The 21,278-nt window shown below is 40.9% G+C and overlaps 1 protein-coding gene across 2 annotated transcripts in view; it reads right to left on the bottom strand.

Annotated features, from left to right (window-relative positions):
- LOC311057684 (butyrophilin-like protein 10) overlaps nucleotides 1-21,278 on the bottom strand; it is a 30,404-nt gene that overhangs the window by 3,763 nt on the left and 5,363 nt on the right. For both annotated transcript variants that reach the window (XM_084074710.1, XM_084074711.1), the window contains exons 2-6: nucleotides 6,017-6,137; nucleotides 4,425-4,660; nucleotides 2,373-2,666; nucleotides 1,789-1,920; nucleotides 459-497 (exon numbers count right to left, since the gene is read on the bottom strand). In XM_084074710.1, the coding sequence (XP_083930836.1) occupies nucleotides 459-497; nucleotides 1,789-1,920; nucleotides 2,373-2,666; nucleotides 4,425-4,660; nucleotides 6,017-6,137 (822 nt within the window). The remainder of the gene's footprint in view (nucleotides 1-458; nucleotides 498-1,788; nucleotides 1,921-2,372; nucleotides 2,667-4,424; nucleotides 4,661-6,016; nucleotides 6,138-21,278) is intronic.

Below are 21,278 nucleotides of genomic sequence, written 5' to 3'. Positions count from 1 at the left end.
CAGTGGGTCTTAAGTTGGGGTCCAGGGACCCTCATGGGCTTCCAAATGGCCCCTTACGGGTGTACACTCTCAGAGTTATGGGGGTCGTGGAAACCACTGTGCTACACTAAATGGAACAGAGCCTTCATTTGTATCATTGGTAACACCTGTGAAGGAAGTGATAATATGGCTGCTGTGCATAGAGCCTATTTCAGGGTTCTGTGCATCGATGTAGTCACATCATTAATGTTGAAATCGACTACCAATTCATACCGGTTAATGTTTATACACTGGTACGCAAGTTCAGATATCGGAATGATGAAGTGATAAATTGTATCAGGAGATCTCTATAAATTAATTGATCACACTTTATATCACGCACACACACACACACACACGGCCGCCCGCACGCACGCACGCACCCACCCACACACACACACACACACACACACACACACACACACACACACATAACTCACCTGGCAGTTCAACCTGGCAGAGCCGTGGCCATTGTTTACCTGAAACAATATAAAATATGATAGTATATACTAGTGTATAACTGATAATAATGTACAGTATTAGATATGGTATACTTAAGTACAACTCATGCATTTACACACAGTCAAAATTGCTTGAATAGGCTCTATGCACAGCAGCCATATTATCACTTCCTTCACAGGTGTTACCAATGATACTAATGAAGGCTCTGTTCCATTCTGGTCAAACAGAGTCAGGGTGCTGATATTGTGCATGTTGGCTCACTGGAAACACTCCGAAATGGCCCTTTACGGGTGTGTAACTCGGAGTGTACAATTGTTCCATTTGTACACTCTCAGAGTTATAGGGGTTGTGGAAATTGAAATATCTGAGAACCACTGTGCTAGACTAAATGGAACAGAGCCTTCATTAGTATCATTGGTAACACCTGTGAAGGAAGTGATAATATGGCTGCTGTGAATAGAGCCCATTATAGCTCTGCACACACGTCATGCGAAGTCCGGCCTCTCTGGTCTCTCCTCTCCTCTCCTCTCCTCCCCTTCCCGCTTTGCTTTGCGGCCCTAACCTCCAGTCGCATCCTCCCAACCTCCCAACCTCGGTCATGGGATAAAGAGGTCAGACTTCCTGTATCTGGTTGCTATGGCAACCCGCCAGATCCAGCCTGAGGGGTCTGATAGGCAAATCAGAGAATCAATCAAACCGAAAGTCCGATCACTGATGGAGGTGAGGTAAGATGCCTAAAACATAGCCATAGCTCTGATCAACGGTCTGTGGCGGGTCTTGGAGGCATGTGGAGGGATCCTGTGCTTGCGAATCGCTGCCGAGCTTTTGTCAATAGGCTCTATGCACAGCAGCCATTTTGGGGAAAAGTGGGCCTCTTCTTACTTCCTTCACAGGTGTTACCAATGACACTAACGTTGGCTCTGTTCCATTCTGGTCAAACAGGGTCAGGGTGGCGGGTGCTGATATTGTTGCATGTTGGCTCACTAGAAACACTAGTGGGTCTCGAAGTGTGGTCCAGGGACCCTCATGGTTCCTTGAGAGGGTGTAACTCTGAGAGTTATGGGGGTCCTTGAAATTAAAAAGTTTGAGAACCACTGTGCTACACTAAACGGAACAGAGCCTTCATTAGTGTCATTGGTAACACCTGTGAAGGAAGCAAGGAAAGGGGCCCAATTTCTTTCCAATATGGCTGCTGTGCATAGAGCCTATTATATAGTAGTAAGATAATTGCGATTAGGCGATTATGTAATCATTGCGACAGGGCCCAGGCTGAGAAATGCTCCTTTTAGGAGATATTTGAAAACTTACGCCACTTGCCGCCGCGGCGACAGAAACAGAACGCCGCCAGCAATGCTGACGACATCACCACTCCGAAACAAATGATCGCCGCCCTGGCGACACCGCACCCTGAAACGACACCCTCTGAGATATGCACAGTACCTGAAAATAGAACACACTGTGGTTAACCCATTGAGACCTGAAGCCGATTCTACATGTCTCCTAAAATCTCAACAGTTTTCTGAAAAACCTATGTTTCTGTATCAGTGGTGCTCAATCTTTTTCATGTCAAGGACCCCCAAAATTATATGTATTTGGCCGCGGACCCCCATCAAAATATTTTGTTCCAGCCAGGAACCCCCCAGAAGCAAAGATTTGTGTTAAAAATGTGCTTGCTTTAGAAATATATATGTTCAAAGATTTGCACACATTTTCACGATTTTTTTTAAAATAGCAGATCTACAAGCTCGTAGCGCGGCACTTGGTGCCGCGCTACAAGCTTGTATATCTGCTATTTTTGAATAGCCCAAAGTATAAAATAATGTTTTTTTAGCTCAAATCTAAAAATGACACAGTTATAGGTCTTAATGGGTTAAGTAAAACATTTTGAGTACTTATTCCGCCGGGGCTGTAGACGCTGTGCGTCTCGTAGCTGTAGCTGTGGTTCATGTGCTGCAGGCGGACTCTGCAGGTCAGGTTGGCGGACCGCGTCACCGTGACGACGGTCTGGCTGTGGTGACAGCTGGGCTCGGGCGCCATCGTCAGCGAGTGCTGAACGGGAATGAGGTTTCCCTCGCCGTCCAGCCAGGTCACCTCGGGCTCTGGGTACCAGCACCCGGAGTCGCACGACAACGTTAAGCCACCGTCCGCTAGTCCGATGACTGAGATCGATGGCATACTAATTTCCACTGTAAAAAAACACATAAGATTATCTATCTATCGATCTATCTATCTACCTACCTACCTACCTACCCAGTGGTGTAAAGTAACCAAGTACATTTACTCAAGTACTGTACTTAAGTACACTTTTAATCTCTTACAATTTATCCCATGATTTTGTAACCCTTTTTCCACCCGGTGCCAATTTTCTAAGTGATCCACTCCCCCCACAGCCTAGGGAGCCCAGGGGCGAGCTCATGCCTCCTTCAATGCATGAGAGACAACTTTCCCCCGTAGGACGTAGCGCGTGGAAGGAACACGTTATTCCAACCAGTTCCCTTCCCCTGCATCAGGCACCCTGGCTGACCAGGGGGAGGCAGTATAGAGACCAGGATTACTGCATGTTTTTGTGAGGGCATTAACTACCCTAGGAGACACGGGGAGAACATGCAAACTCCACACAGAGTAGGCCCTTTCGTCAATCCCACCAAGGGTATGGGCACTGATGACGCGGGGGAGAAGACACGCCCCCAGCGTTAAAGGGCAAGACCACTTTGGTAGAGGTCTGGGTTATGTAGTTACCTTGCCATGGTGTAACTCCAAAGGTGGACAAGAAATAAAAAAATAAGAATTTTATTTTCTAAATATTCTCCTCATTGACACATTGTACAGTAAAACAGCTCTCAAAGTCACACTTTTAGCACGTAAACTGATGCAAACAGAGCTGATTCAGACAATATAGAACATCACCAAACCCAGTACTGTTTGTTTTGTTAATAAAAATGTTAACTTCCTGTTGATTTTACTATTTGAAGATCTGGATCCGGATCCGTGGATCCAGTCCGAGTTTTCTTCTACATAAAAATAGCAAAATCAACAGGAAGTTAACATTTTTATTTCAAAAACAAACAGTATGGGTTTGGTGATGTTCTGTATTGTCTGAATCAACTTTGTTTGCGTCTGTTTATGTGCTAAAAGAGTGACTTTGAGAGCTGTTTGACCGTACAATGTAAGTCAATGAGGAGCATATTTTGAATTATCAATTTCTAATCAATGGAGCAATTATTTTTGATTTCTTGTCCACCTTTGGAGTTAGATAATGGCAAGGTAAATACACAACCCAAACCTCTAACAAAGTGGTCTTGCCCTTTAAGTACACTTTTGAGGGATGTTTACCTTACTGGAGTATTTCCAATGTTTTGTACTTTTACTTCTACTCCACTACATCTAAGAGGCACATATTGTACTTTTACTCCACTACAACTATTTGACAGCTTTAGAGTTCCAGACTCTAGCATTCAGGAGATTGTGGACCGAAAAACGCAAGACTAAAACCTCACCGCAGTTGTGGAAAGTAACTAAGTATATTTACTTAAGTACTGTACTTAAGTACAAGTTTGAGGTATTTGTACTTTACTTGAGTATTTCCGATTTCCAATACTTTTACTTCTACTCCACTACATCTTGGATCCAAATATTGTACTTTTACTCCACTACATTTATTTGAAAACTTTAGTTACTAGTTACTTTGCAGATATAAATGATGATATTACGAAACATACATTAACCACTTTAACTCTATTTTATGCCTAGGCTATTTTCAAACATTTTAGTACTTTTACTTTTGGTGCTTTAAGTACATTTTTGATGCCAATACTTTTGTACTTTTACTCAAGTAAATGTTGAATTCCGGACTTTCACTTGTAACGGAGTACTTTCTGCATTGCAGTATTGATACGTTTACTTAAGTAAAACATTTGAGTACTTTTTTCCACCACTGCTCTCACCGACACTGAGTTTTATGGAACAGCTCTCGCCCGCGGAGCGGAACTGCGGCGCGGAACACGTGAAGGTCCCCTCGTCGGAGAGGGCCACGTGGGGGATGGCCAGGGAGATGTTTCCCTTGGACAGCTCGTCCTCGAACACGGAGGTCCTATAGTGGAAGAGCTCGCTCACGCTGCTGTCGGGGTCTTCTCCGGGGTCCAGGTTGAACAGGTGGACGAACCGGGGCTCCAGCTGGGCTCTGTGGAAGGAGGAGGAACCAAGGATCTTTAACCCATTAAAATTAAGACCTGAGGCGATTCTTAAAAATGTCTTCTAAATAGGCTCTATTCACAGCAGCCATATTATGAAGACATTCACAGGTGTTACCAATGATACTAATGAAGGTTCTGTTCCATTCTGGTCAAACAGAGTCAGGGTGCTGATATTGTGCATGTTGGCCCACTGGAAACACTCTGCTACACCAGTGGGTCTACAGTTGGGGTCCAGGGACCCTCATGGGCTTCCAAATGGCCCCTTACAGGTGTGTAACTCTGAGAGTGTACAAATGGAACCAAATGGACCCGTAAGGGTCCATTTGGTTCCATTTGTACACTCTCAGAGTTATGGGGGTCGTGGAAACCACTGTGCTACACTAAATGGAACAGAACCTTCATTAGTATCATTGGTAACACCTGTGAATGTCTTCATAATATGGCTGTTGTGAATAGAGCCTATTCTAACAGTTTTTTGAGAAAAAAAAACCCAAAAAACATTTCTAGATTTTTCAAAAATAGCAGATCTACAAGCTCATAGCGCGGCACTCGGTGCCGCGCTATGAGCTTTTATATCTGCTATTTTTGAATAGCCAAAGAAATCTAAAGTGACACAGATGTTTTCCAGGTCTTAATGACCCGGGGGGAAAGCATCTGTGTTCATTTCAGATTTTAGCTATATAAATGCAGTGGTGTAAAGTAACTAAGTACATTTACTCAAGTACTTTACTTAAGCACAATCTTTGAGGTACTTTTACTTTACTGGAGTGTTTCCAATTGTCAGTACTTTTACTTCTACCCACAACGTCTCAGAGGCAAATATTGTACTTTTACTCCACTACAATTATTTGAAAACTTGAGTTACTAGGTACTGCAGATATATAAGTTATTACATTATAAAACATACATTAACCACTTTAGCCCCATTTTATACCTAGGCTGTTTGAGAATAGCCTGCTATTTTCAAATGTTTAAGTACTTTTACTTTTGGTACTTTAAGCACATTTTGATACCAAATACTTTTGTACTTTTACCCAAGTAAATTTAGATTTCCAGACCTTTACTTGTAACAGAGTACTTCGACATTGCAGTATCGACACTTTCACTTAAAGGAGAATACCGCTCATTTTCAACATTGAACTATGTCTTTAATACACCTTAGAGCTGTTGTGTGGAAATAAGAAAAAAGTCCTCCCCCCCTTCTATTTTACCTAGAACTGGATAATTGATTGAGGTCAATCAATTATCCAGTTCTAGGTAGCCAAAAGTAAAGGTCTCCCCCTTTAAGTAAAATATTTGAGTATACTTTTTCCACCACTGGTCTCAAACCTCTATTTACGAACCTGGACCACTCGATCTTCTTGTTGTGCATGTCCACAGGAGGATGCACCTGACAGGGAAGGATCACCCGTTCCCCGGCTAGGCCCAGCACCGTCTGGGAGGGACACAGCACCTGATGCTCTCCTGGAAAACCAAACAAAACAACACAACGACTTCAGTGGACGGACAGCAGAAGGAGAAGAAGTAGCTATTATTAATAAGTAGGTCGGGAGTGGCTTATTGTCGGTATCAGCCGATAACACTGTCTGTCCCTGGTACGATGCGCTATACCCCTGGGAGATGGCTTGCTGAGGTGGACGCCACACCTACCATCAGCTCCCAGTACTTACCGCACCTACAGTAATAGTCCATGAGCCAGAGAAGATTTCATTATCGAAAGAGTGGGCAAAACCATACCTATATTAAATTGTTTAATAAATATATGATAACCTTTTCACAGGAGCATCTTTTTCATGGTTATCACACATTTTGTTATTTTCCCCATACGTACATGACAGATGAAAAAATGACAACATTTTAAAAATAGTTATCATGAAATGAAACTTCCCCAGTTGATTACTTACATGAAGACAACGATTTATCGTATAAAAGTTTTCTTAAATTGTATATGTAAATATGCAAATGAGGCATTAGGAAAATATGCCCGAATTTGCATAACTTTCCAGAATCAACATTAGAACATTGGACAAAGCCAGAGTCAACATTCTTATTTCATGTTGTTAAGATGTTGGAGTCAAAGGTTTTTAACGAGGGAATATTCAATATCTGGCTCAATTGTGGGGCTCTGGCTCATGGACTAAATGCCTAATTTGCATATTTAAATATACAATTTCAGAAAACTTGTAATACGATAAATCATTGTCTTCATGTAAGTAATCAACTGGGGAAGTTTCATTATGATAACTATTTTTAAAATTTCGTCATTTTTTTCACCTGTCATATGGGGATAATAACAAAATGTGTGATAAATATGAAAAAGCTGCTCCTGTTGGAAAGGTTATTATATATTTATTTACTTATATTGACCCTATAAACAATTTAATATAGGTATGGTTTTGCCCACTCTTTCGATAATCATTGCTCAATTTTGGGGCTCTGGCTCATGGACTAAAATCTGTGCTACGCATACGCTGAGTTGGCGGTGCCCGGGATCAAACCCATGACCTTGTAGTCTAAAGGCGAGAGCTCTGCCGCCTGAGAATATAATATATTCAAAGATTTGCACACATTTTCAATTTAAAAAGAAATAGCCCAAAGTATTAAACAATGGTTATAGCAAAAACAAATCTAAAAATATAGCTGCAAGCAGCGATAACACGGGGCCAGTGAATAGAGAGAGAGAGAGACATGGAAACGGAATAGATTGAAGAGAGAGAGAGTGACATGGAAACAATAGATTGATGAGAGAGAGAGATGGAAACATAATGGTTTGATTGGACATCTCAACCTACTGCCATTAACAGGATTCGAACTCTCAACCTTCAGACTAATAGGCTGCAACACTACCTATAGTGCTATAGCTTTGTCCAGGCTGATATTGTCTGTTGAAGATCATAAACTCTTGCCTTCTTTCATGAACCAAGCCCCTGTTTCACTAACACTAAGATCACTCGTTCACAAACCATTTACCAATGAAGAAATTGTACATCTCCTCAGAACCAAAACTAGTGAAAGTAGCCGATCTACAAGCTCACAAACCATGAAAAGCTGTGAGATTGTAGATCAGCTATTTTCAGAATGAAGTATGTCATACGTTGAAAAAACGTACTCTCAAATAAGCATTTCAGGTTATCTTTACCATTTGCACATGTATTCATTGATACAGTCATGTTGTTTGCAATTCAACTTAAATTAAGTCTGCATCAAGTGAGGCTTGAACTGGCGACCTTGAGATTGTGAGGCATTCATTTAAGGGAGACGCCATTGGCCCAACAGACAAGTAACTGTGAAAAAGGAGATCACACAGATGATACAGTTTCACGCAAATAGCTGAAAAATCCTGGGTTTAAGTGTTTTTCAAACTGCTCAAAATTGCGGACAATCTAAGGGCGGAGCTTACTGGTCAAAGCGATAGATGTGTTCCTCATGAGTGAAGGCACAAGTGTAAGCAAGTTTCACGACTTTCGGCCAAACGAGGCATGACTTTTGCCTGTTTAAAGTTTGCATTTTCAAAAAATTGCTATAGCGCCCCCCTTTGGCCAATTGGAGTGAGATTGGTTTCAGTGATATTTGGAATGACTCTCTACATTACTGCAACGTTTCAAAGAAATGTGAGTCTTGCATGTATGTGTTAGGGGCAGATGAATAATTTTCATAAAACTGCAATAGTTAAAATCTATTTCCTCCTGGGATTTTTGAGTAATCTGCACAAAACATTTTACACATGAACTTAGGACCTTTGCCGACAAAACAAAAGCGGTGGATTTTCCATAAGTGAAAAAATGCAAAAGTTATGAGCCAATGGCTGTTTTTCATATAATTCAAAATGGTGGGCAATCTAAAGGTCAGAGGTCAAAAGTCAGACCACGAAAGTTGTCGGGCATGAAGAGACGCATGTGTGTATCGAAGTTTCATGGTTGTAGGTCAAACAGGGCATGAGTTGTACCTGTTCAAAGTTGGCACTTTCAATTGAGTGCTATAGCGCCACCCTTTGACGAATGAGTGTGAGAATTATTTCTTGGTAGTTTTTCATGAGCATCTACCATATGGCCGAGTTTCGTAAAAAGCGTATGCACGGTTAAGCCAGAACTGGCAAAAACAAGTATTTTTCAAACTGCTCAAAATTGCGGAAAATCTAAGGGCGGAGCTTAATGGTCAAATCGATACGTGTGTTCCTCATGAGTCAAGGCACATGTGTAAGCAAGTTTCACGACTTTCGGCCAAACGAGGCATGACTTATGCCTGTTTAAAGTCTGCCTTTTCAAAAAATTGCTATAGCGCCCCCTTTTGGCCAATTGGAGTAAGATTGGTTTCAGTGATATTTGGAATGACCCTGTACATTTCTGCAACGTTTCAAAGAAATGTGAGTCTGCATGTATGTTTTAGGCACAGATGAATAATTTTCATAAAACTGTAATAGTTCAAATCTATCTCCTCCTGGGATTTTTGAGCAATCTGCACGAAACGTTTAACACTTGAACTTTGGACCTCTGCCTACAAAAATTTCCAACGGATTTTCCATAAGTGAAAAAATGCAGAAGTTAGGAGCCAATGACTGTTTTTCATATAATTCAAAATGGTGGGAGATCTAACGGTCAGAGGTCAAAGGTCAGACCACGAAAGTTGTCGGGCATGAAGAGACGCATGTGTGTATCGAAGTTTCATGGTTGTAGGTCAAACAGGGCATGAGTTGTACCTGTTCAAAGTTGGCACTTTCAATTGAGTGCTATAGCGCCACCCTTTGACGAATGAGTGTGAGAATTATTTCTTGGTAGTTTTTCATGAGCATCTACCATATGGCCGAGTTTCGTAAAAAGCGTATGCACGGTTAAGCCAGAACTGGCAAAAACAAGTATTTTTCAAACTGCTCAAAATTGCGGAAAATCTAAGGGCGGAGCTTAATGGTCAAATCGATACGTGTGTTCCTCATGAGTCAAGGCACATGTGTAAGCAAGTTTCACGACTTTCGGCCAAACGAGGCATGACTTATGCCTGTTTAAAGTCTGCCTTTTCAAAAAATTGCTATAGCGCCCCCTTTTGGCCAATTGGAGTAAGATTGGTTTCAGTGATATTTGGAATGACCCTGTACATTTCTGCAAAGTTTCAAAGAAATGTGAGTCTGCATGTATGTTTTAGGCACAGATGAATAATTTTCATAAAACTGTAATAGTTCAAATCTATCTCCTCCTGGGATTTTTAAATATACAATTTCAGAAAACTTGTAATACGATAAATCATTGTCTTCATGTAAGTAATCAACTGGGGAAGTTTCATTATGATAACTATTTTTAAAATTTCGTCATTTTTTTCACCTGTCATATGGGGATAATAACAAAATGTGTGATAAATATGAAAAAGCTGCTCCTGTTGGAAAGGTTATTATATATTTATTTACTTATATTGACCCTATAAACAATTTAATATAGGTAATTGCACGAAACGTTTAACACTTGAACTTTGGACCTCTGCCTACAAAAAATTCCAACGGATTTTCCATAAGTGAAAAAATGCAGAAGTTAGGAGCCAATGACTGTTTTTCATATAATTCAAAATGGTGGGAGATCTAAAGGTCAGAGGTCAAAAGTCAGAGGGTGAAAGTTGTTCAGCATGAGGAGACGCATATGCGTATCCAAGTTTCATGGCTCTAGGTCAAACAGGGCATGAGTTGTACCTGTTCAAAGTTGCCATTTTCAATTGAGTGCTATAGCGCCACCTTTGGACGAAAGATTGTGAGAATTATTTCATGATCGTTTTTCATGACCATCTACCATATGGCCGAGTTTCGTAAAAAGCGACTGCACGGTTCAGCCAGAACTGCGAAAAGTGGCAGAAGAAGAAGAAGAAGAAGTGACAGAATACTGCCAATAACAAAACAGGTCCAGAGCTGAGCTCTGGCCCCGTAATGACACTGTATGCGGTCCCGGGTTGAATGGGTTAATGGCTTAATAATGCCATGAATTTAGTGACCGGATAGCTCATTAAAAAAAAATATATATATATATTAATATATTGAGCACTAGTGAGGACCAAGATAAGGATGATAATGAGTGGAGTGCTCTTTCAAGTGCAAAATGGAAGTTCTTCCAACACTGCAAAATACTGTTTGAGAATCACTGGGGAGTTAAGGCACTCCCAGTGTTGCCAGAGTTTGCGAGAGAAACAAGCAACCAATTCTACGAAAACAAGCCCAAAAGAGGCGACTACTGGCCACATGAGCGCGCACACACACACATGCTCGCACGCATGCACGCACGCACACGTGCACGGTCTTGACATGAAAATGTTTGAGAACTACTGATTTAAACAGTGGTGGGAAAAGTACTCTTAAGTAAAAGTATCAATACTGCAGTGTAAAAATACTCTGTTACAAGTAAAAGTCTGGTAATCAAGATGCACTTGAGTAAAAGTACAAAAGTATTGATATAAAAAAGTACCCGTAATGCAGAATGTCCCATTTCAAAAGTTCAAATTGTATAACAAATCTTTCAAAAATAGCAGATCTACAAGCTCACAATGCGTCGCATCGCGACGCATTGTGAGCTTGTAGATCGGCTATTTTCAAATGGTTTCAAATGCTTTTCAAATGCTTATAATAAGCAGACTTGGCAACACTGGGCACTTCCTCAGTGCATGCATGGTTTTCATTAACCCCTGCTGTGACCTCCGCCTCTCTGCTGGAACAACATACTTAAAGTACCAAAGTAAAAGTACTCACTGAGTCAAACGTTTCCGAAAACAGCCGGTCTACAAGCTCACAACGTGTTACAGCTTGTAGATCAGCTATTTTCGAATAGCCAAAGTACAAAACAGGGCCTAACAGGTTATTCCAGTTATGGCATGTTTAGTATTAAAAGGTAGGGTAAGTGATATTCCTTTGTTAAAATTAGTGTTAAATAGCTATATATGATCATGATCTTTGCTAGAGTGTTTGATCAGTAACAGGGGTAAACAGGAAATACATGTCCAGATGGGTCGTCAATTTCAGCCAATCAGGAGAGAGGACCCTTTCATCAGCTTCAATGTTATATTGCTCCAGTTCCAATAGGCTCTATTCACAGCAGCCATATTATGAAGACATTCACAGGTGTTACCATTACCAATGTGGCTCTGTTCCATTCTGGTCAAACAGAGTCAGGGTGCTTGTATTGTGCATGTTGGCCCATCTGGAAACACCAGTGGGTCTACAGTTGGGGTCCAGGGACCCTCATGGCCTTCCAAATGGCCCCTTACAGGTGTGTAACTCACGGGTCCATTTGGTTCCATTTGTACACTCAGAGTTATGGGGGTCGTGGAAACCAATGTGCTACACTGAGGCCTTGGCTACACGTACATGGATCTTTTACTAAACGGATATTTCAGTCCTCCGTTTTTAAAAAGAATCCCTGGCCACATGACAAAGATAAACAAAAATCCCTGTCCACACGTAGACGCAAAACGCATCGCTTATATCAGATTTTATATTTACATTTATTTTATAATTATATATATGAGGGGCCAAATACAAATACATTTGTAATCACATGTTAAGGCCCAATACTGCAATAGCTGCATTATTTTAATAGCATACGTGAACAGCATACGTGAACATAAACGAAAACAACATTATTAGGGCGCAGCTGCAGCGCAAACAGTAGCCATGGTTCACATGACGCTGTCGAGTCTCTGGTTTATAGTGGTGTTCGTTTTGTGTGAACACCACACTGGGTGTGATTTTTTTTTTACATTGCCAACTCTCACATGTACATAAACGTTCAAATTTCAAATATAAAGTGCTTACCCCTGAGCCACGGATGTTACAAGGCAATCCGGACCGTGATAAGTACCCGTATCTCCCGTATTGTTCAATAAAAAGCATTTTAATCCCATCGCCAGCCATTTTCTTTTTCTTTTCTGCAATACACCTCCCAACCATTGGTGTCGCAAGGTTGAAAGCATCGGAGAAAATTTGGAGAAAATGGCCGGCGATCGGATTAAAATGCTTTTTATTGAACAATACGGGAGATACGGGTACTTATCGCCGTCCGGATCGCCTTGTAACGTCCGTGGCTCGGGGGTAAGCACTTTATAATTTGAAATCTGAACGTTTATGTGACAGTTGGCAATGTAAACATATCGAACACCACTATAAAGCAGGGACTCTCGGCACCATGACTGTTATGGTATGACAGTCATGTTTCAGGGCGGAGTTTTACTTCATCAATTCATTCCATGGGCGGTCGTCCCAAAACACCCCGCCCCACGCACCTTTTGAGCGGGCCACCCGCGGCCGCTCCATGGTCGCTGGATTTTGACCCGGGGCGATTGTGTTTTAGGACGACAGACCCCACATTCAATCTGTGTGCGCGCCGTGTGTTCTACTTGGCGCAGAGAAAGAGGCTTTCGTCACACAGTGAATGAACTACTTTTCCCACCACTGTCTTATTATTAATTATGACATTATTTTGCCATAAATGAGCGTGCCTTGTTTCATAGACTGTAAGTGTTGCTCTCTCTCTCTCTTCATTTATTATTATAATGACCATGAGCGGTCCGGTGTTTATATGTATTATTATATTATTTATTATTATAATGACCATGTGCGAATGCGCAATGACGTCATCGTTTCTCGAAATCTCCGGATTACATGTCCACACAGATCCACTGAAACGCATGTTTTGGAAAACCTTCACTTATTTATCCGTTTACAAAAATATCCGTTTTAGCGGACAAAAACACCGTTTGCGTGTGGCTGAAAGGCCCAAACGCACACAAAAATGTGCGTTTAGAAAAAGATCCATGTACGTGTAGCCAAGGCCTAAATGGAACAGAGCCTTCATTAGTATCATTGGTAACACCTGTGAATGTCTTCATAATATGGCTGCTGTGAATAGAGCCTATAGTGTCTGCTCACTTCTCTGTGTCAAAAGCATCAGATCTACAAGCTCAAAACGTGTCGCTTCACGCCGTGTTTTTCGAGCTTGTGGATCCGATAGCCTACTTTTGATGCTTTTGTGTGACGCTGTATGATCAAGTACGGCGTTACTTTACGGGGGAACAAACACAAACAGTTAACTTAAGACTGGGACCGCATCTGTGTCACTTTAGATTTTTTGGGCAGATCTACAAGCTCATAGCACGGTGTGCAAATCTTGAATATATACATTCTTAACTTGAATCTTAACAACAAACAACAACAAACAAAATATTTTGAGATGGGGGGGGTCCGAACAAATTAAATCCATATCATTTTGGGGGTCCTTGACATGAAAGAAGTTTGAGAACCAATGATATTATAGCAACATACATTTTTTTTTCCTAGTCGTCTATTTACGGAACTTTCATTCTGTGCTATTTCACCTATGTTGTGTGAGATCAGGCTACACACACACACACACACACACACACACACACACACACACACACACACACACACACACACACACACACACACACACACACACACACACACACACACACACACACACACACACACACACACACACAATCATGTGCAGCTGTGTGGATCGAAATGACTGACTGGTGATGACATCATGCATTTTCACCCGAAAATGTGGAACGCCCAGCAACGGTCGTAAAGGAGTGTAAATCCCTACTGTCCTTCAAAACCGCTCAAAAAGAGCACTTACAGGTGGCTGCACATATTTCTCTTCTCTCTCTAACTGTTTATATATGATGTCTTGCATAGTACTGTACATTTGTCTGTCATTAAATGTTTTGATGAATTGAGTACAACGGACCCCAATGGAAACAAGCCATAGGCGTTCTTGGGCTAATAAAGTATTCAATCAATCAATCAATCAATCAAGTGTTTACTTTAATGAATATAAAAATAATATAGGCTACTACTAATAATTATAATAAATAAGCAAGGCAAGCAGGCCAACATGACCGGTGATATTTTGTATTTATATTATTATTTATTATTGCTGTGTTCGGGGCAAGCCAGAGAATGTGGATAGAATCCTGTAGTGTGGGCCGGGTTGCCAGATCTGCTTATTATAATTTCCCCGCAAGATTTTATTTGAAAATAGCAGATCTACAAGCTCACATGAGCTTGTAGATCTGCTATTTTCAAATAGCTGATGTACATGTTAAAGTGCTCATGTGTGGCCCATAATCGCTTATTTTGGGCTGGTTTTCCTAGACCTGGTTGCTTGTTTCTCTCACATAATCTGGCAACACTGAGTGTGGGATGCCCTTCAGATTATCTGATCAAATCATTTTATAAGATTATCCTGTAGTGGGTGATGCAACCAGATTTCAAAATCGTTTTAAGATTAAAAGAAATCCCGTATAGTGCAAAAGCCAGCTTTAGAATATGGAGACACACAGCGGTGTAAAGTAATTAAGTACATTTACTCAAGTACTGTACTTAAGTACGCTTTTGAGGAATATTAACTCAGGGTGCGCTCCCACCGCACTTTTATTTTACCTCTGGGGCAGAATCTGCCAATGCTTTGTCAATGCAAATGCGTGGATTCACGCAAGAGCAGATTTTTCCGCTTGTCGCGCAGACCTTGCGTTTATCCGCTCTACACGAAGAAGCATAAAACTGCTGGAGGCAGGAGCTGATTTTCCCCCTCTGTCCAATCGGGTGAGTCGAAGGAGGACCGTCCCAAGACTCAGGAAGCAACATGGTGCTCTCAGTGGACCAACTGGTTGTAGCTGTTGCATCTCACCCAGTACTTTATAATTTGTGCACTTGGGGTTCGTACATCTACATGCACATTCAGATTTAAAATATAAAGTGCTTACCCCATGGCCACGGATTTTACAATCATGTACGGGTCCTCAGAAATACCCGTATCTTCCGTATTGTTCAATAAAAAGCATTTTAATCCGATTGGTGGCCATCTTCCCATAGAGTTATAATGTACCAACAGTGCAATACACCTCTTAACCGCTAGGGTCGCGCAGTTGAAAGCATACGGAGAAAATGACCACTGATTGGATTAAAATGCTTTTTATTGAACAATACGGAAGATACAGATACTTATGAGGGCCCGTACATGATTGTAACATCCGTGGCCATGGGGTAAGTACTTTATATTTTAAATCTGAATGTGTATGTAGATGTACGAACCCCAAGTGTGAAAGTGCAAAGACATTTTTTTTGTCAAGTGTCTAGTGTCTAGTGGCGGTGCGGGCTACGGGGACGGTCTTGAATGTGAGTGACAGGTGCGTGACAGGTGCGTCACAGCGTTTTTCTAGAATCCGCTGGCTGCAAAAAACTGTGGCCGCGCACAACCTGCGTTTAACAACGGCCAGCCAACTTTTGGTGAGAGCGCGCCCTTACTGGGTATTTCCCATTTCCGATACTTTTACTTCTACTCCGCTACATCTCAGAGGCAAATATTGTACTTTTACTCCACTACAATTATTTGACAGCTTTAGTTACTAGTTACTTTGCAGATTTAGATTATAATCACAAAACACACATTATACCCACTTCAGCCCTATATACATTTCGGGCCAATTGAAAATAGCAGATCTACAAGCTCACAATGCGTCGCATCGCGACGCATTGTGAGCTTGTAGATCTGCCATTTTCAAAAGATTTGTATACATTTTGAACTTGTGAAATGGGACATTCTGCAAAATGATTACTTTTACTTTTGGTGTTTTAAGTACATTTTTAATACCAATACTTTTGTACTTTTTATTCAAGTACATTTTGAATGCCGGACTTTTTACTTGTAACGGCGTATTTCATTGCAGTATTGATACTTTTACTTAAGTAAAACATACGAGTACTTTTTCCACCACTGGTAGATACGAGATTTCTGCCCGACAACAACATTTTTTACATTTTGTGATACAAATGGTTCATAAATAGAGGTCAGAATGTGATGGTGTGGTCAGTTGCCCCCTCAGCCCGGATATGAGCTTTATGTAACACAGTCCCAGAGCTATACTACTGTGGAGGAGTGATGGACAAAAGTACTCACATTCTTTACTTAAGTAAAAGTAGCAATGCCACATTATATAAAAATACTTCAGTAAAAGTATTGGCATCAAAATATACTTAAAGTATCAAAAGTAAAAGTACTAACATGATTGAAAATAGCCGATCTACAAGCTCACAACGCGTCGCATTGTGAGCTTGTAGATCGGCTATTTTCAAATGGCCGAAATGTATATGGGGCTGAAGTGGTTAATGTACGTTTCGTAATAATAATCAAAATCTACAAAGTAACTTGTAACTAAAGTTTTCAAATAATTGTAGTGGAGTAAAAGCACAATATTTGCCTCTGAGATGTAGTTGAGCAGAAGTAAAAGTACTGAAAACTGGAAATACCTCCAAATATTGTACTTTGATATAGTACTTGAGTAAATGCACTTAGTTTTTAGGTCAGAAATGATTCTTATGTTTTAGACAGTGGTGTAAAGTAACTAAGTAGCCTACCGAGAGTACTCTATTCCCCAGTAGAAAACTGTAAGGTGTGGTGGCTATTGTTCTGATAAATACTGTCCACACTGTATTGAATGTTCTGTTTTTCTCTGCTGATGTCGTAACCAGTGCCAGCTTAACGGAAGGGCTTTGGGTGCTGAAGCACAGGGCACCAACCTCGGGCACCAAACGGTGTGGAGAAAGTGAAAGAAGACAGCACTGGCGCCGAAAAAGCGACAACATTTAGAAGCAGCTGCTGCTGAAGGAGCGCTGGTGTGGTGAAGCAACATTTTTTTTTTATATGGTTAATGGTTATCTATGAGCTTTGTAGATCTGCTATTTCTTGAAAAAATCCTGAAAACGTGTGGAAATCTTTGAATATATAGGTTTTTTTTAAAGCGAATATTTGGAACTCAAATCTTTGCTTCTGGGGGATTCTACAAATGTCTTCTAAATCTTAACATTTTTTTTTTGCAAAAAAACGTATGTTGCTATTTAAACAGTGGTTCTCAAACTTTTTCAACCCCCAAGATTATATGTATTTGACCGCGGACCCCCGTCTCAAAATATGATGTTACAGGGAACCCCCAGAAGCAAAGATTTGAGTTAAAAATGTTCGCTTTAAAAAATATTCCATTCAAAGACTTGCACACATTTTTACGTTTTTTTTTCTGCAAAAATAGCAGATTTACAAGCTCATAGCGCGGCACCCGTTGAATAGCCAGAGAAATCTAAAAATGACACACAGACGCGTTCCCGGTCTTAATGGGGTTAAACAACGTCAAACTCCTCAACATTGCAGCTGTGAGTAAAGCTGGAATAATCCTCTTTCTATCTGCAAAGTTTTTGTTTCATAAAAGTCCACCATAGTTATTATGAGCTACTTTCTGTCAATACATTCCGTGCAGGTGATCATTTTTCTAAGTGTCGGAGTTTGGAAGCGCTCGTTTACAATAGGCTCTATGCACAGCAGCCATATTATCACTTCCTTCACAGGTGTTACCAATGATACTAATGAAGGCTCTGTTCCATTAGTGTAGCACAGTGGTTTCCACGACCCCCATAACTCTGACGGTGCGTTTTAACAGCGGGCGGATAGTAGCTCATAACATGTATAGGGTGGATTTATATGAAACAAAAACTTTGCAAATACAACATGTAACAGTAAAACATTGTGAAGTACTTCTTCCATCAATTTACAATGTATTTATTTAGCTTTTTCCCAGAGCGATTTACAGTAAGCAGTAATACTTCAGATGCATAAAAATTGTAATCCAAGATCATAGGTAATAAACCAAGAACCTATACATGAAGTCTAAACAGTATAATATCAACAAAACAATAAAACTATAATCTATTGAAACTATAGCCTACACCATTGGTTCTCAAAGTGGGGTCCGGGGACCCCCAGGAGTCCTTGAGGGAGTTCCAGGGGGTCCCCAGCTAAATGATAGATTAGGCACCAAATGGACCCTTATGGGTCTGTAACTCTGAGAGTGTACAAATGGAACCAAATGGACCCTAACGGGTCCATTTGGTTTCATTTGTACACTCTCAGAGTTAAATTGACATAGATCTTACTATATAAATTGCGGTCCAAGTGATAGAAATGCCATTAAATGGGGGTCTGTAGCAAGGGGCAAGGCTTGGATATTTACGATGAGGCCAACACGGAAGCTTATGAATGGCCAGAGTGGCGCTGTTTTACCCTGCGCCGACCTGAAGTGTCAGAAAGAATTTATTTTAGCGCAAGTGAATGGGTTTTTGACAAACTTTAGACTAGATTTTCTTACCGTAATAAAAATTGTCATAAATTCTATATGCTTCCAGTCACTAGTTTAAAGTCTCCTTTCAATCATCATGATATGCGTTTTGCTAAATTATGGTCCCATTTATTCTAAAATTGACGATAAAGTAGGCTATGCTCCAGGAGGGGCGGGATGATTTGATTGACAACCTACACAACCAATAGCATTCATTCCCCGCCCCCGCTCTTGATTGACAAGCTACCCAACCAATAGCATTTTTGGGGGTGTTTTCCGGTTCGCTGGTCACGTGTCTGGCGTTTGAGTTCCGGCGTGGCCAACTGTATATATTAACGATGGAACTATCGGCTTCATTTTCGTTCTGTAGAAAGCAGGGGAGTGGCTTTGTCCATTCTTTTTTACAGTCTATGGTCTGTAGTCATAATGCATGTCAAACTGGGGGTCCTTGAAATTAAAATGGTTGAGAATCACTGCTAGAGCCGTAAAAAAAATCTTCTCTTATGGGGGTCCCTGACTTATCTTTTGAAATGGGGGTCCGCGGGCTAATAAGTGTCAATTTGGGGGTCATTGACATGAAAAAGTTTGAGAACCACTGGTCTACATAACATGTTATCTAAATCAGTGGTTTCCTAACTTTTTTAGTGTGAGACCCAAAGGAGAAATTTGATGTATCCTGGGACCCAAACTATAGTGAAAATAGAAGATCAGATCTTGTAGATCGGCTATTTGTGAGTTTGTAGATCGGCGGTTTTCACTTCTTCTTAAAAGTTACATTTGTGGAATTTCTTTAAATCTGGTTTATTTTATTTCATTTTTTTATCGTATTTATCAACATTTTTTTTTTAATGTACGGAAAACTGAACATATTTTATTACATTATTACATTTTTTGAAAACCTTTTGAAATGACAATAATCACGACCCACCAAAACCAGTCCGCAACCCACAGATGGGTCCCGACCCACGGGTTGAGAACCACTGATCTAAATCAGTGGGTCTCAGACTTTTTCGTGCCATGGACCCCCAAATTGATATGTATGTGGCCGCGGACCCCCACCTGAAAATGTGTTGTGCCAGGGACCCCCAGAAGCAAAGATGTGCGTTAAAATGTTTTTCAAAAAACACTTCTGCACACATTTTCAAGATTTCTCAAAAATAGCAGATATACAAGCACTCAGTGCCGCGCTATGAACTTGTATATCTGCTCTTTTTTAATTGCCAAAGTATAAATGATGATTAAGCGGTTAAAATGATTGTGACGCTATATTAACAAATGTTGCTTGGGACCCCCTGGTACCCCCCCCCACGGACCCCACTTTGAGAACCAAAATGATCTAAATAACATCACTGTTGCTTATTTCACTCGCAAACCTCTGGCAACACAAGCAAGTCCCATAAGTGGCCTCTTCTTCCCACGCTCCTTTAAATGTTAAACAGCCCCTCCCTTCCCTGAGGGGTGACTGGAACTCCATTCAATTCAATCCAAAAAGTACTGTACTTAAGTACACTTTTGAGGTCTTTTTTTTTACTTTACTGGAGCATTTCCAATTTTCAGTACTTTTACTTTTACTCCACTGCATCTCAGAGGCAAACATTACACTTTTACTCCACCACAACTTTTTGAAAACTTGAGTTACTTTGTAGATTTTGATTATTACAAAACACACTTCAGCCCTTCAGCCAATTGAAAATAGCAGATCTACAAGCTCACGGGACGCATTGTGAGCTTGTAGGTCTGCTATTTTCTAAATGATTTCTATACATTTGATAACTTCTGCATTCTGAATAATGAGTACTTTTACTTTTGTACTTTAAGTATATTTTGATACCAATACTTTTGTACTTTTACTCAAGTACATTTTGATTACCAGACTTGTACTTGTAACAGAGTATTTCTTCATTGCAGTATTGATACTTTTACTGAAGTAAAAAAAAAGTGGGAGTACTTTTTCCCAACACTGTAACTAACTAACCAACTAACTTCTTCTCTTTGCCTTGGGGAGAGCCTCTTTCTTTGGTGTTTCGGCCAGGTGGGCGTGGTTTCGAGGCATGTTAGGTTGAACCAAGGCGAAACACCAAAGAAAGAGGGAGTCCCCATTGCCTAGCTGTAGTAGCCTATACATAGCCTGGTAAACCCTCCCTCCGGAAATCTCATTTCCATTTGATTTCAGGAGTGAGTCTGGGCTGAACCGCCTTTCTGCAATATTCGCTCTGTACGCCGAACTGACGAGCCTATCAGCGTTGTCGCACATCGTTCTGTGATTGACAGCGACAGTTGGCCAATCAGGTGGCGAGTTCGAGTGAGCCCGAATGAAGCCGAGTGCAGCCTGACTGGGGCCGACAAAAGACGAACGGCAGCCATTGTTGTTTCTGCGACTGCCGTCACTTCTTATTTTCGATTTTAAAACGGTCTTAAACTTCTTTTTTGAGGCACGGAATTTACTATTAA

The sequence above is a fragment of the Gymnoscopelus microlampas genome (genome assembly GCF_963454915.1).
Source record: "Gymnoscopelus microlampas genome assembly, chromosome: 12".
Lineage (NCBI taxonomy): Eukaryota > Metazoa > Chordata > Actinopteri > Myctophiformes > Myctophidae > Gymnoscopelus > Gymnoscopelus microlampas.
The sequence above is the reverse complement of the archived record's forward strand: the minus strand, read 5'-3'. Positions and strand labels throughout refer to the sequence as shown.